This window comes from Astatotilapia calliptera, chromosome 1 (genome assembly GCF_900246225.1).
Source record: "Astatotilapia calliptera chromosome 1, fAstCal1.2, whole genome shotgun sequence".
Lineage (NCBI taxonomy): Eukaryota > Metazoa > Chordata > Actinopteri > Cichliformes > Cichlidae > Astatotilapia > Astatotilapia calliptera.
In genome coordinates this window covers 39,511,495-39,529,286 of record NC_039302.1, presented here as the reverse complement: position 1 = coordinate 39,529,286, position 17,792 = coordinate 39,511,495, and the positions used below count along the sequence as shown (strand labels likewise).

The 17,792-nt window shown below is 36.6% G+C and overlaps 1 protein-coding gene across 2 annotated transcripts; it reads right to left on the bottom strand.

Annotated features, from left to right (window-relative positions):
* Positions 1 to 4,350: 4,350 nt before the first annotated feature.
* LOC113027813 (receptor for retinol uptake stra6-like) lies at positions 4,351 to 17,358 on the bottom strand. 2 transcript variants are annotated; one of them, XM_026177633.1, is made up of 17 exons: positions 17,147 to 17,358; positions 16,894 to 16,960; positions 14,713 to 14,798; positions 14,500 to 14,639; positions 14,068 to 14,234; positions 13,409 to 13,516; positions 12,968 to 13,035; positions 11,196 to 11,275; positions 11,023 to 11,084; positions 10,760 to 10,922; positions 10,584 to 10,659; positions 10,217 to 10,350; positions 9,704 to 9,821; positions 9,505 to 9,606; positions 8,498 to 8,661; positions 8,148 to 8,285; positions 4,351 to 7,170 (listed from the first exon to the last, which is right to left on the bottom strand). In XM_026177633.1, the coding sequence occupies exons 1-17, from the start codon at positions 17,245 to 17,247 to the stop codon at positions 6,887 to 6,889; spliced, it is 2,058 nt and encodes a 685-aa protein (XP_026033418.1). In that variant the 5' UTR covers positions 17,248 to 17,358; the 3' UTR covers positions 4,351 to 6,886. The 2 variants fall into 2 exon arrangements, with proteins under 2 accessions (XP_026033418.1, XP_026033425.1); XM_026177640.1 differs by having other exon boundaries at positions 4,351 to 7,146.
* Positions 17,359 to 17,792: the final 434 nt, after the last annotated feature.

The window sequence follows — 17,792 nt, the reverse complement described above, 5'->3', positions numbered from 1 at the left end:
TGACTTTACTATACTCGCTTGAAACAACAATCCATGCTGCAGCATTCAATGATTGGATGGGCAACTGGTTGCCTGTCTATTGATCACTTGTGGAAATTTTCCAGACACTCCAGTGCAGCAAATAGGACAACAACGCGCTGATAAAATCCCCTCCATCAAAGCAGGAATTGTCTGTACACTTCTACCTTGTTAAGAGATGACTTGAAAATTATTATTTTAAAATTTGGAAAGAAGTTTCTCTTCTTGGTGAGAACATGATTATCACCATGGTGACCATTGATTGATCTTAGCACTAAACAACTAAAGGTAAAAAGAGTTCATTTGGTCATTTTCACACATGTAAGAGAAAATAGGGGATTGTCTGTACAGATGTGTATTTACTACTGAAAACACTCCTCCTGCACATTGTGAGGAGCGTGCAGGAGGCAGGATGTGATGTTCATCACCGGGCACACTATCGCCTGCTCTGTTCACACGTGGGCAAACCACGCAGTGTGTAGACTTTCTAATATCACGCTTGTAGGGTGAAGTGTATTTAATGCAGAGATCTGTTCTGCCTGGTGAAGTTCGAGGTTACAGTGAATTTACGAAAACTGTAATAAAAAGTTGGAGAAAGTTGAAGAAAGAAAGCAAACTGAAAAGCATAGAGGACGTATGCACTGTGACCACATCTGCAGAATTCCTGGTTTTCTTCTTTGAATAAAAAAAATCTTTTACATTTTTAAATGTGCACCTAGATACTAGAGGTGCAACGATACTCGTATCGATATTGAACCGTTCGATACAGTGCTTTCGGTTCGGTATGCATATGTATCGAACAATACAAAATTCAACTTTCCTTCTTACGATGCTGTCTGTGTTGAGCGCTCAGTGGATCTGCGCACGACAGTGCAGCCTAGGCAGAGTAGTCGAACGCAGATTCACTGAGCGCAGGGCGAGCTAGCGAGACAGAAGTTAAGCTCTCCTTGCAACATGGCAAATTGAACCTCCCCCACCCTCATTCAGATCTGGCGTTTGGAACTATTTTGGTTTTCATGTGACATATGACCCTGAAGGTAAGCGCGTCATGGACTAAAGTAAAACAGTATGTTGGATGTGCCACGCAATGCTCAATTACATTGGTGGGAACTAGTGTGTTAGCGCAATTAACTCGTTAACGTGTTGGCCGTCCAGCCCCATGCACAGGGTGGTCCGCGATAGCTCGTTAACGGAGATTTGCCGTGTTGTGGCGTTAACGTCATTTCAATGAGATTTACACTGACAGCACTGGTGGGAACACAACGAATATGACTGCACATTTACGCCGACAGCATCCTAGTGCAAAGACAAGTGGAAGCAGACAAAAACAACAAGCATGCATGCTACAAACTTTACCCGTGTCATTTAGACAGCCGTTAGCACATGATTCTCCTTATGGGGACCTGATATGTTTAATATGCTGCTGAGAATATAGCCCAGAAGAAGCGTATAGTATAGCTTTTATTTTGGAAAGAGCCATTTCTCTGTAATAAACTCTCTTTTCCAAAGATGAGTGATTCCTCAATCAGATATATATATATATATTTTTTTTTTTTATTACTTTGTTGTTTCAGCAACATTAAATTTAAAAACTGTACTTTTGGGGTAAAATATATATTTATAATTTTAATAAATGACAAATTAAAAAGGCATGAACATTTTTTTTGTATCGAAAAAATATCAAACCGTGACACCAAAGTATCGAACCGAACCGTGAATTTTGTGTATTGTTGCACCCCTACTAGATACAGATCTACACGAAAATACACATATACACACATGCACACAATAACAAGTATACTATTCAAACGTCTTTTTAAAAATTTATTTCAGTACTGGTGATCTTGAGAAAGAAAAAAAAGCCCCACAAAACATGCACGGACTTGACCAAATTTTAGTAACTCTATCCCAGTAAATGCTGTTTACATAAAATCAGAAAGTTACGAGTTAAAAATTCACAGTATGACCAAAACAGCAAGAATAAAATCTTCTGTGGTGTGAAGGTAAAATTTCCACAGTAGGGACTGAATATCTATTAATAATTTCAAAGTGCACACTATGACTAACCAACACTAAGTCCTGCATGTAAATGTTTTTTTCAGACCAGTTATTCAACGGTTATATCCACGTTTACATGAGTGCAGGTATGACAAGAAATGGAAGCCTATGTAACCTCAGAAACGTTGATATCTCATTCATTTTTAAGCACTGTTGCTAAACCTGTTTCTAGATAACAGTAGGCGGGTCATGGATGAGAGCACACGTTTCTGCCTGTCAGGATGAGTACAACAGTCACAATCAAGGTTTGATTAAGGGAAAAAAAATGACTTGTGTCACATATGAATTGCAGCGCAAAGCAATGTGCGTAGTGAAATCAGTACTAACAAATATGCCTATGTTCTGCTTTAAAGTAAATGTGTGTGCTTCTATTAGGAGTGTAGTGGCTTAAAATAGAAATTTAATAAAAAATCACTTAATGGAGTTTAAATGTTAATGAAAACTGTGTTGTTTCATAAAAAAAACATCAAATCTTTGTGTACTGCAGCTGTGAGCATTTTGTTCAGCTATACGGTAAACATGTCCAATAAGGAGAAGTGTGTTGACTCCAAATATAAGGCTGCTTTAAACAGACTCCATCGTGATAAAATGTAGACACCCTACTCCAAATGTAGAAGCACCTATGAGTGTGTGTGTGTGCTCTGTTATTGCTCTGTTGTATCTGGGTCATGTGTCCGTCCTGCTGTTTTTCCCAGGGCACAGTGTTAGAGGACCTGCATGCTGCCTGTTGTGGAGTCACAGTATGTTGTGTCTTATAAATGGCCCAAATAATAACTTTAGATCAGTATTTCTTGTTGTCTATTTTCTGTTTTTTTTATGCCTGTGATAAAGGGAACAGTATGTTTTTACCAAAGTGTTTAAATATTGTAACTGCCCTATGTGCCTCAATAAAGTTTGAAAAAAACCCACATTGTTTTCCTCTCTCTCAAAATTCAAAGTGGGCTACGACATGCTGCCAGCACAGCTGTCAGTGTACCTTGGCATACCTACAGTATATTCTCCAAGTCCTTCTAATCCACATAGCAGGGGCAAAGCGCCATTCTTCAAACAAATGTCATGCTTTTGATGCCATGGTGGACAGCACGCTAACGTGTCTAACCCTGTGAAGGCCATAGCATATAATTTGTGTCATATTTATATTCATCAGATTATTCAGTAACCAGTCTTGGGATGTGGCTGGAGTCATTCCTTTCAGAACATAAATATTTCATGACAGGATAAAGATGATCACTCAGAACAACTTTTAATTGATGCTTAGTGATGAAATGGAGCAATTGAGAGTGGACCTAAGAGAACGCCCGCAGCAAAGAAGTACCCATACAGTTCAAGCATTCTGGCCTGTACTTCTCGTGTAACTTGTCCACTTGTCCGTGCACTGTGACTCATTGGAACGTCTCTCTATCACTCTAATGTAATGCACCTCAACTGTCAGTCCTGTTTACTTTTAAAAAGTAATTTCTTATTCATTCAAATTTTATCTCACAGTGCACATCTTGAAGCACTAACATTGTTTTGTTAATCAGAAAACAATAATGCAATAGGTGAAATGTACATGCATGGAAGATGATGCACAAGTTCTTGTAAAAATGATCATGTGATTCCTTAAAAATGTAAGTTAAACATTAAAAAAAGAAAAACAGGAAGTAAAAGACTTCTTAGTAAAAACTTACTAATGACTAGATCAAACAAGAAAGCTGCTTAATGATTAAGATAATAAGATCAATAAACACTAAACATATGATAAATTCTGGTATTTGGAAGAGTACACAGGAGGAAATTTTTACTGTTAAATTACAGTAAAGTAGTATATCCTTACCCTGGTCAGCATGTCCTCCATTATTTACCCTTTTAGTTTATTGTCTTTCTTTAACAGTAATAAGATGTCAACCCAGTCTGAAACATTTACATTTCAGGATATTTTCACTCACCAAGCAAGAACTGTATTAAACCATGAAAACATATAATATTTAATATATTTGCTTAATATTCTTAGTACAGTGGAACCCCGACTTACGAATACCCCATTTAACGAAAAATTCAAGTTATGAAGGCACTTAACAGCAATATTTCTGCCCCTGTAACGGCAAAATGCCTGTGTAACGAAATCTGCTGGCTCTGATTGGCTGAGCCCAGAAGATGCATGCATTATTGGATAGTAATTTACAGTCATCAACAAAATAAATTCATATAAAAACTGTGAATTTTCTTTAAAAAAATATTGACATAGTTTTAAAAGAATGACTAAAAAAAGAAATATGCAAATTTACTAGCACATTATCTTTTTGCTTTTTTATTTATCTTCAGGACTTGTATGTAAAACAGCAAACATAATAGGAAACTAATAGGAAACTGTAATTAGGTATCTAAATATGAGATAAGATAAGATATTATGACAAAGCTGAAATGTAAATAAAAACAAACACACATACAGTCTTCTAACAGCATATTAAGATCGTACACTGTATTCTGCAGCAGAAAACAATGTTTATACTAGAGTAAATATAAAATATTTGTATCTTCAGCTTGTGAGATTTTGCTGTGAAGTTGGTTTATATATAAATTTGCCCGTCCATGGTCTTAAAAATCCTCCTACACCACTGAGAACACAAATATCCAATCAGTATGGGCTGGCATAGCTACATTACCCAGACAAAAATAAACTAGGACTGCTTATTGACTCCGTGCTGCATGTCTGATGCTGACATTGATCACTGCCATCAGTCTGTGCGTCATGCAAGTCAGTATTAACTAATTAAAAAGGCTTCCAGACTAATTGAACAATACTGTAAAGTAAAGCTTAACAAAATTAAATTATATTTTTCATACATGAGCTGAGACCTGCATTGTTATTAATATTTCTTTTGGAATCCCATTGGATCTTCTTTTCGCAGCCACATTTCTTCAGAGTTCCTTTTGGTTGGTTGAAATGTGATGTACACTCTGCAGGGATACTTTAGTGATAGACACTCCAATCAACCTCAAGATTATAACCACATATTAAGTTGTAGACTACCTAGGGTCTCTGACCCTTTGGGTCACCGACTGGGAACTTCTCAGCACATCCTTTATTCTCTGGCACTGAGAAATGCACAGTGGTTCCTTTGGGTCAGGCTTCAGTGTGTCCCTGCAGCACTTTCAGTAGTTTTAACTGGTGGAGTCAATTTGTGGCAAAGAGAACTCTGTCACTCTAACTGTTGTGTGAGGGAGTTCTGTGAGCTATCTCAGTAAACACAAACTTCACATACAATGCCTATGATTTACTTTGTTACACATACAGTAACGAATTACAAAAACTTACTGAACTTGAGTAGAATTTTCAGGTATTTGTACTTTACTTGAGTAGTTTTTTTTCTGACAACATTTTACTTTTGCACCCTACATTTTAAAATAAATATCTGTACGTTCTACTTCTTAACAGACTTGTTACTTTTGTTTTAAAACATTTGACAGGGAGTTATTATTTTACGTCACTGCGGGCCTTCATACATCAAACCGATTTAAGCCTGAACAGTAACTCAAGACAGGCAGTCCTGTTCACCAGGGGAAAAGAGATGAAAGAGGCAAACCTGTGTGCCAAAGTCAGGGGTTAAAGTGGTTTGTGCTTTCTTTTTTTCTGGCACAACACCGACACAACACAAGTACTTCAGCATCTAGCTAGCCTAACAGAAGAGGACAAAACAAAAATGGAGTGACATAGTTTTAGTGGCAGGTAATTTCACATACAACATTTTTATCAGCACAGCAAGCATCATCAAAAACACTGTTTGTGCGCAGTTTGTCTGCTGCTACTGCTTATTTCACAGGGAGAGAAAAGTCAGAGAGCTAAATTCATTCAGAGATGGAGATAAGAAAGACAGGACAGGAGAGGAAGAAGAGAAATAAGGACTACAGCTATTTCCTCATTAGGATTTGATAAACCAGAAGTTTAAAGCTTACATGATGTCTTCATGTTTTTAAATTATAATTTCTATACTTTTATTGTACATGACAATAAAGGTCTATTTTATTCTAAATCAGATATTGGGTCTGTACATGTTACACGTTTTTTTCATATTGTGAAACAAGCTGCAACAAAAACTGAGGTAGACTAACCCTAACTGTGTTATTTAATTTCATGTGTGATGCTTTTCTTTTCCCCACTCTGAGCCATTAGAACTGATTTTAGGTTTCCTGCACCTGCTGAATCTCACTTTAACCCCTGACTGTACTCATTTTTAGAGGCAAAATCAGCCTCGGCAATGTAAGCAACAAAAAAAAGAGCTATTTTATTTTATTTCCTTCTTTTTCTCTTCTCATAATCGATTCAAGCTGAATACATTTATTAGAATTAAAAATGAGACTGAAACATGTTTTTTGTTCCCTCTACTGATATTATTTTATCATTACATTAATACAGCACAGAGTTCAGTTAACTTTGCACAAAAATAGGTAGTAGAAACACTCTCCAAAGAGCTACTTTTATTACTTTGAGTTCATTTCAGAGCCGGTACTTTTTTACTTTAGTATAGAAGTTGAATCCATACTTCAGCTTTCACTGGAGTATTTTTTAACACTAGTATCTGTACTTCTGTTTAAGTACATATTCTGTACTTTTGTGCTTTCTGGATGCGATCTTAATGTAATGTTTTTGTTGCCTAAAGCTAACCTAAGAGAAATAAACAGAATAATTTAGACAACTATTTACATAAGTTAAATGCTAAAAGATCTCTGAAGCAAAGCGGTTGATTGCAGTAGTTATATTTAGCACTTGCAGGTTTGTTTAATGCAGATTACACCCAGTACAATTTTGAAATATATTGCCAACTCAAACTCATTCAGTTTTTTCTTGGCTTTCAGGGGTCTCAGTGGGCTCTGCTGGCTCTGCGCCCAGCTTGCTGGCCTCCATCTTGCTGCCCTTTTTGGAGGTTCGGTTGGGGGTGCCATTCAGGACGTTCTCCGAGTTCTGCAGAGTCTGAAAATGCTTCCTGGAGCCCAGCAGGGAGGGGTTGTTAACCAATGTGTACATCAGCTGCCAGCGAGAGCGAATCCTTTGACTGCTGTTCGCCTTGCTTGGCTTATTCTCCTGAATTCCTGAAAGCATGAAGGAGGAGCAGGCTGAGGGCAGAATGAGACAGCAAACCAAGGGGCTGAATATGCTTAGTGTCATGTATCAATGTATGCATGACGTATTTTGAAAACAGTGGCTAAGAAATTGTTACAACCCCATATAACAGCATAAGCATGCTTCATGTGTGTGTCACTGAAAAGAACACATTGTGGAGAAACACTCAAAGCCTTCTGTATTTGGCAACTCTGTGGGTTTAGAAATTGTAGTCAGTAAAAGCTACACAACTAAATATCCATTTTGATATTTGTCATTACAAGCATATTCATCTGAGAGTCAGCAACTTATAATATAATATAGAGAAAAGTGGATTTAATGAAAACACAATGGTCCTGTGCTAATTTTGGCATGCCATTCTAAAGTGATAAATGTTGCTCTTTCCTGTAAGCTAAATTTTTTATCATTTATACTAACAATGTTACACAATTGCAACATGCAGTAGTAATAATCATAAAGTGAGGATTGCCAGGATGCAGATTTCAGCATGGCAGCATAATAAGCAGAAATGCTAAATAATAAACATATTATGATTGGACCACAGCATTAGCAGTAGCAATTAGCTGAGTCTACGGTAAAAGCTCTTCCTGACAGTGAGGATAATTAAGCTGGACAGTGTAGAGCTGAGCTTGACATGTTGAGAGTAACACATTGTGGCCTTCAGAAGTTAAACCACGGCTGTATTAAAAGAATAAGTCAGCACTTAATTTTTTCCAATTGTGATCATTCTAGGTATTACAACAACTCCCTCTCCTGCCCACAACGCATTTTTTTTCATAAAGCACTATTATTACATTCTTATTAAATACTTAATGTTCAATATGTTTTAAATGTAGTGGCACAAAAGCTGGACTGTGTTTGCGTGTGTGTGTGTGTGTGTGTGTGTGTGTGTGTGTGTGTGTGTGTGTGTGTGTGTGTGAGAGAGAGAGAGGATGTTTGTCTTTATGTGTTTCCAGTTTAGGATTTCTACCTTCCTCTGCATCTTGTATTTTCTGTCCAGCTCTCCCACCCCCAACCATCATGTCCAGCAGCAGCCCACAGAAAGCCTTCATCACCGGGTGCGACTGACTGACCTCCACCTTCAGGAAGTGTGTGTAGTAGCAGTAGGCTAAATAGAGTTAAAGGTCACAGAGTAGAATTTAAATCAGACTGTCTGAAAAATGCAATTGCATACTTTTGTTATTATCATCAAGTCATTCAAGATGATTAAAATTAGTAACAGTGTTACTGTACATAAAGGATGTGTTCACAAAGGTCTATATAGCCTATTCCTCAATACTCCAGGATTCCATTGTTCTAGACAAATTGAATGAATCGTACCTGGGTCATAGGACTCTGCTGTGCGATGCAGCAGACTGACATCAATACGACCAAGATGGATGATGTTGTACAAAGCTGTTATTACTATTCTCCATATGGCAACAACCAGCCCCACCACGGTGTTGATTAGGAACAGCAGGTACGTCAGGAGGAACAGACTCTCTCTGAAAAGCATCATGGAGGAGACTGTGAGAAAAAACTGAGTGTAAACATGAAGTTAATTACATTAGCAATACAAAGCCTGTGACAGAGCTTGTGACCCTGAAAGTGCTGACCTCTGATGAGTGGAGGCTTCACATTTTTAAATGAAGTAATAACAAATAAACAACAACAACAAATAAAGGATTCTGAGTTGCATTGTGGGAAATGGTATTTGAGATTGGACCATAATAGGTCTTAAAACTCAAGAAATCTCAACCCTTTCAGCTAGATTTGTTCTTTGTTCTCCAACTTTATGCCTCAGTACAAAATTAAATAAAACCACTCATTATTCTTTAACAATCTATATAAATTAAATAATGTCTTTGTATTAAATGGATGTTTTTGAATCAGTTTTCAGCCTAAAGCTAAAACTACTCAACAGAAACTCTCTGAGGCCCCCTCTCCCACAAAACAAAGACCCCAGTGTCCTCAGAAGTAGTTGCATGTCTCTAATTAACAAGTTGAATCCCAGTGAGAAAGTATTCATGTTGTAATCTACTTAATCTACTTCTTTAGTATTTTTTGACGATACAGATACAAAGCCTTCAGTACTAATAGTTGGAAAACCATTTATTTATTTATTCAGTTCTTTGTAATTTAAAGACATCATTTATGCTGTAAAAGAGCTAAACTAAATAACTGACACGTGTTACTAATAATTAAACAGTTTCATCCTCAGAATTGCATTGCATTTTTATTAGTATCGAACAAAAATAAAATTACAACTAGTAATTGAAATGTCTAAGTAATAAACAAAACCTAATTAAACTGCATTCCAACAAATGAGTAGGACTAAACAAACACACCTGTTGTTCAGGTCTCTTGTGCCGGCTTTTTGTTTGATGAAAGCAAACTTAGCAGTCACATGCTGAAGCCCTGTCACCAGTATCAGTGTGACCCAGGCCGGCCTGAGACATCACAAAGGTGGAAAATGAAAGTGTTTTGAATCATTGATTCATGAAAAGAGAAAAAAGGAAAGAGCTATATGAATTGTTGCTGACTCACCATGCCTTTCCTGCAATTTCAAAGACAATGATGTTACGGCCGTAAAACACTGGGATAATGATCAAAAACACCAGCAACAAGAAGCAGATGAAAAACACAATGGTCTGGATAGCCATTCCTGCAGAGTTAACACAGAAACAGGCCACTTTGAATATTAAAATCATTTCTAAAAGTATTTTTTTTCCTTAACCCCTTAAGCCTTTTTTAAATGGCCAGCACTACAGGTTTTATTAAGCATCACTCACAAGCATTTGCAAAGCTGGATTACTACATAGTTAGTACTTTAGTAAACTACAATGAGTGCATTCATGGTAATAAGGGAACATGCCATCCAGATCAACAGCCTGTCTTTTTTAGTTGTAGTTCTTTTCTTCGGACAAAAAACTTTTTGAGAGACAATCCCTATTAAAAGGACAAGTCAAAAGGGTTTTGTTTTTTTTCTTTTCATGATGTGGTATTTTCCAGCATTATTCTTAAAACTAAAGTCAGTGATGCAGTTTATTCAAGCTTTACCAAGGCTGACGATTGCAGCCTGGTATCCCGTCAAGCCCATCCAACAGACAACACCTGTTCTAGACGGATGCATGGTTTTCTGGTTGTTGCAAAGCTTGTAAATGTCTCCCTTATACAGTCCTCTTAGGTTTGATCTGAAACACATTAAGCCAGTGACACATCAGGTTCAGACAGGAAGGCCTGTCTGAGAAAAATCTAGAGAAAAATAAGTAACAAAGTTGAAATACTTATCATCAGGCAACAATGAGAAGTCTGGCAATATTGGGGTTAGACTATAATCAGTATTCAGAATAAGTAAACTTTTCATGGAGAAAATAGAGTTTCCTTTAACCAATGCCTCCAGTCTCTGAGGATTTACTGCACATACCTGTGGAGAACCATGGACCTCATGAGCATAATAAGGCTGACCAAGCAAGACAGGGTCATCGCACAGAGGTAGCATACTAACAAGCAAATGATGCAAAAGAAAAAACAAATTAGTCTTACTTTAAAACAAAAATACTTTGGTATTTTGTTACAGGGACAGCAAACAGACCCACATACCTTCCAGCAGCCATGTGTAAAAAGTTACAATTCTAACAACCTCCATCCTGTCATCTGATAACACAATCCCAAAACCCAGTAACAAGAAGGCGATATTTTCATCAATACCAGCACGAACAATGTGGAGAGTGGGCACCACCAGGACAACTATCAAGAGTGCGGTCTGTAGGGTGAAACAGGCAATGGTGAATGTAAAACAAATGAACCAAGATGGTATGACATTTTAAAATAGGTAAAGGTATTATTGGCTTATTTAAGCTCACATGGTGTATAGCCACACAGGTAACAAAAGATGATACCGCCAGCTTCAGTGGAAAACGAAACACTGAAAGGAAAAATGATCAAGTAGGTTACTGCAGCATTTCCAATATGTCAGATATGCAGAAGAAGTTAAGTCAGCGTTACATAAAAAATATATCTGTATGAGAACACTCACCTTTTTCAGGAATATAAATGTAACCCTTAATCACCTCCAGAATTCTCTCTGCAAGCGCTGGTTTGTCAGATGCTGACAAACTACAAGAGAACAAGTCGTGAGAGCTGCAAACTACATGAATGCGATTTATATTTAATTTATTTAACTTATTTACTTATGTATTGCTGATATCTGCAACTGAATTGCAAGTTCCTTTTCAAGCCCCCCCCAGTACCTCACTATGGGAAGAGCCCTCCGGTATGATCCATCAGATAATCAGAATCAGAATAATCTCTCATATCCCCCTTGGTTTTCAGAGAATCTGGGTTACGCTAGTAACCAAACATTTTCTACAGTAACAATTCAAGGCCACAAGCTCCATTGCAACACTGTAGTACTATATTTCCTCCTATTTTGGTTCACATCTCAGTCTTCCAGTAAGTATTTATTTAATAAATGCTTAAAAAATATCTTTAAATAATTAAAATTTCAACAAGGATATTAACGTAATTGTTTATTTATGCATATTACAGTTCTCAAAATTAAAAAACCTTGTCTATAAAATAATTTAGAAAATACTACCTTTGATTTTGATTAGATTAATCCACTGTTCTCATTTTTTTTTGCTCACACAACAAAGACAAAGAAAACAAACTTGAGCTGATTCAGAATTACACAGTCAGACTGATCGTCAGGTAAAGCTGAATAAATATCCAAATCCCATTTTGCAATGATCATTTCGGTTATAGAGGTTTATCCCCCGAAATATACAGTAAACCTTCTGTAAGCACCTTAATTGTTCAATGGCCTGTTGAAGATAAACAAAGATAACACTTCATCTTTTTTAATTCAGCATTTTCTTTATTTTTTAAAAACTGTCACTTGCTTTTGGCCTGTCTTTATATAATAAACTTCACTCATACTTCTTTAATTGCACGTAAACTCTTTGTACCTTGTTTTGAAAATAACTTTGTTCTTCCTCTTCTTCCTATCAGTCTTAACAGTAACCTGGATTTTTAAGGTGAATTTGGTTGTTTTAACTATCCTAATTTTATCACCTTTGAAGGTGCAAGCAAATATAGGTAATCCACAGTTTTAAAATGCTTTTACTTTGAATGAAAATCATGCATACATGTGGTGAGAAATGTGGTAAATTTCAACATATTTGTGGGTTTAAAGGATTATACACAATTACACAGTTGAAGCCAGTAGGAATCTCACTTTTAAAAAACAGACAAAAAATAATAATTTTGGCATGTGGCTTGAAAGTGCAATTAATTTGATTTGCATGAAGCCAGAGAAGCAAATGATCAGTTGATTTAATATCAAATGCTAGACTCCACTAATCTCATTTTTGAAGTTACTCCAAAAGAGCGATTATTTTAGCTTATAACTTGTGGAGCCTGGGCTCTGTACCAGTGACAGTCAGCTAATACAATGTAGAAAGAAAAGAATATTCTGAAAGGAAAATCTTTAGCAAATACTACTCTATAAATATCGATTAAAAATAAACCTACAAACATTATCAGGCCTTTGTCACATATTACATTCTGAAACTGAGAAGTCAGAAAATGATCACACTGCAACAAAGTAAGCTGCTAGCTCACTGTAATGGCACAGTTAATGGAACTGGAACTGAACACATTAAAGTCAGCAGCAAAACTGCCAATGAGCAAGCTTTCATTATAAATTTTGTCGTCTTCATTGAAATATGATCCCGACCTCTATCATGTTTTTTTTTGTGTCACCACTCTGAGTCTAATAAAATAAATCACTCTTTAATCTCTGCTCACCTGGCAGTTGAGGACTTTTTCTTGAGAAGTAACTTCACATAGTTGGTGTAGTAGCTACTGTCAAGGTCCTGTGAGCAAAAACATTTTAAGGTGTCAGTATTTCAGAACATAACTACAAGTTTAATTTCCTTCATAACTCTGTAATTTCAATGTTACCAATTAGTGTTTGTTGGGGATTTAATCTGCTTTTGAAGTATAAGTCTTGGATTAATATATTTGAAGGTGGGAAAATGTCACCTCTCCCGTCATAATCTGCTGAAGGACACAGGGTTAAACCTGTTCTTTTTCTGCACAAGCTGCTCATTGTAATCACAGTTCTGTTTTACATAATTGAACTATGTTACGTACTTATTCGTGTGCACCAGCCACAGCCAGAGATAAATATCATACATTTTTAGAATGTTGAAATTTAGAATGTTTGTGTATTCTGACTTTTCTCACCTCGTCCGTCTTTGGTCCTTTCACAAACAGCAAAGGGAACTGAATGCAGAGATATGCAAGGCAGGCCAGCTGAGGCAGACTTGCGAGTAGAGCATAGTATTTATAGATCTGTAAACAAATAAAATATGCTGTCCTTTAAAGTATCAGTTCCTTCAATTGTAACGTGATGTATTTTATACAAACCCAAAATTATATAAAATTATCAGTTACTAAAGGACTTACTTAATGACAAATCACAAAAGTTAAACAACTATAACCAGACTTGGCTGTTCCCATCTTGTTTGGGTTTTATTTCTTCCAGCTTTTGCACTGTTTTCAAACTTTTTGACTAGCTTATGTCTGCTACAACTAGAAGCAAGATCAACACTGTACAAGCATGTCATGAAAATGAAACATGGAAAGGAAAATCTTTGGGATTGGTTGAGTTGTTGCCACAGTAGCTTGTTCATGCACCTCAAAATCTACCATGAGGTTGCATAGCAACAAATGTCTTTAAATTCAGCAGATATTTGAAATCTGTGTAGGATTTTTTTATACCAAGTCTGACGTTGAAAACAGAAGGGCAACATAAACTTTTAAAGAAAGTATTCTTCTCAGATATGAAATTCATTTGTTTCCCTTAAACATTATACATCAGTATTTTTTTGTTGGTATTTTACCTCTGGAGTCTTTGGACAGTCAAATTTCTGCCACACCAGGACTCCAAAGTGAGTGAAGGAGAGCAGTGTCCCAAACACATAACCTGCTTTGCGCTGCAGAGTTCCACATACCAACAGAGGATAATACAGGATTGGGTAATAAAATATGGCGATTATCTTCATGTACTCTGGAAAAAAAGGACCCAAAAAAAGACAGGGCATATCAGTTCCTAAAATGAAACCTCTAATCTAATCAGTATAGACAAAATGGAAAAACAAGGACTCTCTAGAATCCTCCACGTGAATAATCTGATTTTTAATAATAAAGGGATAATAATAAAGGCAGTGTATGTTCAAAAACCACTGACTGGCATGATAATCAAACCACCATATAACTGAAGCAATTACAATCTTCATTGCAACTAAAGAACAAACAAGCATTCAGATGTCTACCTTTATTATCTGCTGGAGTATCTTTGGAGAAAGGCAGAGGGTCTGGGGTGATCACCAGCATTGCCAGCTTGCTGAACACCAGTCCAAAAACAGCCATAACCACTCCTTTTTTCTGAGTCTGATCCAGGAAGTTGGCTGGACTGTGAGATCACACAGGGAGGCTCAGATAACATGAGACAAATGTGCAGTTAAATTTGTATTTACCAAATTTACCTGAAGATGCTTGAGGATCCTCTTGCGAAACCCTGGCAGAATTTATTTTTCCTGGTGAGACCTGCCAGGATTAACATGATCACCAGCTAGATGGAAGGACAAAATTTTAGATCTTCCGTTACGCGTCATACAGTTAATGCCACATCAGTGATTGTCATTATATACTAATATAGTAAAGTAGTATAGTTTTTTTACATTACATGCTGGAAACGTAATTTTAGGCTAGCTTGTTCTAAAAAGTTTCCTTTTGTCAAAAGCTGCCCCAAAATGTTGGCAGATTCATAAAAAAAGACTGTTTGTAACACACTTGTAAACAAGTGTAATCGAATGCTTCCTTGAAATGATAGGACAATCTGATTAAGACAGGATTATGACATTCGTTTCAGGTACAAATGGTGAACTGCAAAGGTTATTCTTAATATGCTGTCGTGTCACTAAATGATAAGGCTTTACTGTGCCCCCTATCTTTCAGGGCTAAGTTGTATTTGATTGTGTTTATCAGAGCCTTTGCCAGCTCCAGGAGCTCATTAAAACTTCAACTTTCCAAAATAACACAGCACTGTAGATATGTCAGGAACTGACCTATAAGTCAGAAGAACCTCAAATAAATAACCTTGTTTGGTAGAAAACATATTTCATGACCCACCTCTAATAGTTTTTCAGATTGTTTACCGTACAATGAAATTGGGTCGTGTCCATTCTATACACAGTAGAAGGATTTTTATGACTGAGTCAGTTGTGTTCATTCGTAATTGGTTGAAGGCTAAATGACAGTAAAAGTCCCTAAATGGCATATCCTTTGGGAGCAAAGACAACTGACGGATTCCTGGAAAATGCACCAAAGGATGTACTGGGAAATGAACCTCTCTCATCCTCTTATGTTCCACTTAAAAGGAGAATAGTTTAAATGTTCAAGCTGTGTTGGCAGCAGACATTCAAATCTATAATTTTATCTGATACTACATAAAAATTTCTTGGCTTGTGAGTCAGAGCTGACCCCTGCTTGTTATGTTTGTTTGCAAAAAGCTATCTTAAGACTAAGATGACTAGCGGATTACATTGGTGACAATGTCCACTCTTTTATACAGTCTATAATTGCTATAAACTGCTTAAGCCATGCATTCCCAAGAAACTACAAAGTTATCAGTGTTTCTCTTGTTCATTCTGCCTTACTGTAGAAACAAGCAGTGTTGGGTGTAACAGATTAAAAAGTAACACATTACTGTAGTCACACTACATTTTCAGCAACACAGTAATGTAGCATGTTACTGAACTAAATTCAGTCATTTCATTACAGTTTAAATTTTGCCACTGCTTGTGTTATAAACTGCGTTCTTCAGTCATCTGCACACAGGTGGATTAAAAAAAAACATCTAACAAATGTTTTTTTTCTGTGCACTTATTAAAGTATTCAGATTCTGATTCTGATTCTGATTCTGATTCTGATTCGCGCCACAATCAGCCAATTTCAGTTCTTGTGCAGGAGGAAAAAAGCTTGTGGGGTGATACAGCCTTTGAGGAGTGGATATGCATCCTCTTATTTTTTATTGCATTTTAATGAGTAGTGTAATGAATTACTAATGAATTACTAAGTAATGAATCACAAAGAAAGTAATTAATTGCATTGCATTACTTATAAGAAAAGTAAAGAGTAATATATAATACTTTACTTTTTAAAGCTGCATCTCCTTAGACACCTTTTAAATTATAAAGGGACTTATTTTAGCCTAACACAACAACAATTTGCAGTTATACATTAATGAAGCAAAGCTATAAATACTACATTTCATTGTGCTACTACAGTAGCCTATAGGTCCGATAAATTAATGCATTATTAGCATTATTTCCCATATGATCATAACTTAGATGGTGATAAGTTAAAGAAAAAAAAGCAACACTCAGTGACTTGAGTAAGGTGTTGTGTCACCATGTACAACCAGAACAACGTCAGTGCACTGTAATATTGATTCTCCACGTCTGTGGATCTGTACTGGATTAAGAAGAACATCATTCTTCTAAATTATTCCCTCTTTTGGTGTTTGGAATATGGTGATGGAGAGTGCTAATGTGTTCAACAAGTTTGATATTATGCTGTATTTTAAGTGACCCCAATTTATCTGCAGTAACCCAACAAAACAACCCCCCGCCCTTAAGAGAGTAGTCAGGTCCAAGTATACTTACTGATATCGATAATATGCATATATGGAAGAGCTTGTCATCTGCTGTCGGGTCACATGGTAAAATAACTCTGCGACAAAAAGAAAATAAGGACTAAAACCATCATTAAAAAATGTGCAAAGTAAGCCTAAAACAAATCAAACCACCACATCTCAGCACTTTTCTGACCTTGTTGATGTACCAGGACCCAACCTGTGAAAATAATCAATGCTTATGGCCCCATTTGACACCTTTGACTCAACTTTTTTATACTCACTCTTTGGGTGGTTTTGTAGGCTCTGCGTTGTTTGAGTACCAGTCTGAATAGTCATAATAGGAATATTGAAAAGGCTCAACTCCCTCTTTGCTCTGATTCATTGCAGCTGTTTAATCAAGTCATACAGGTGAAGCAGGACAAATAAGGATCCAGAGGACTCCTCCTGGTCCAGCTCCAGTCAGCAGTCTGTTGGTGCTGCTGCAACGTGTCAGGACAGCTTGGCCCAAGAACCCCAACACATTCCAGTCCAGCTAATAACTAAACGCAGCAGATTAAGGGCTGCACAGAAGGGAGGGAGAGTGGAGCAAGGTTTAACATTCACGTGAAATGAAGCAAGTGGAGGAACAAATGTTTTAAACCTTGCAACATAATCATTTAAAAGTGATTCATAGAATAATATTTGGTCAAAGACAATGTAGCATCACGTTTAGGGATTTAATTAACAGTCAAGTTAACAAAAAAAAATGCATTGTTGAGTTTGGTGGTGCAGATATTTAAATGGTTCGTAAGTAATAAGTCTGAGTCCAGTAAATTCTTCACATCTGGCCAGTACCATTTCTACAGTGAAACATGCTAAAGTTGTATTATCCAATGGGAGTGTTAATCAATAACAAGACTACAGTCAAGAGCCATGTATTAGGCACAA

Coding starts and splice junctions, on each gene's coding strand:
- LOC113027813 (XM_026177633.1), bottom strand. CDS start 17,247: ATGAATCAGAGCAAAGAGGGAGTTGAGCCTTTTCAATATTCCTATTAT. Junction 10,660..10,759: donor TTACACATGGCTGCTGGAAG/GTATGTGGGTCT, acceptor TTTGCTTGTTAG/TATGCTACCTCTGTGCGATG. Junction 7,171..8,147: donor AATACAAGATGCAGAGGAAG/GTAGAAATCCTA, acceptor TTCTGCCCTCAG/CCTGCTCCTCCTTCATGCTT.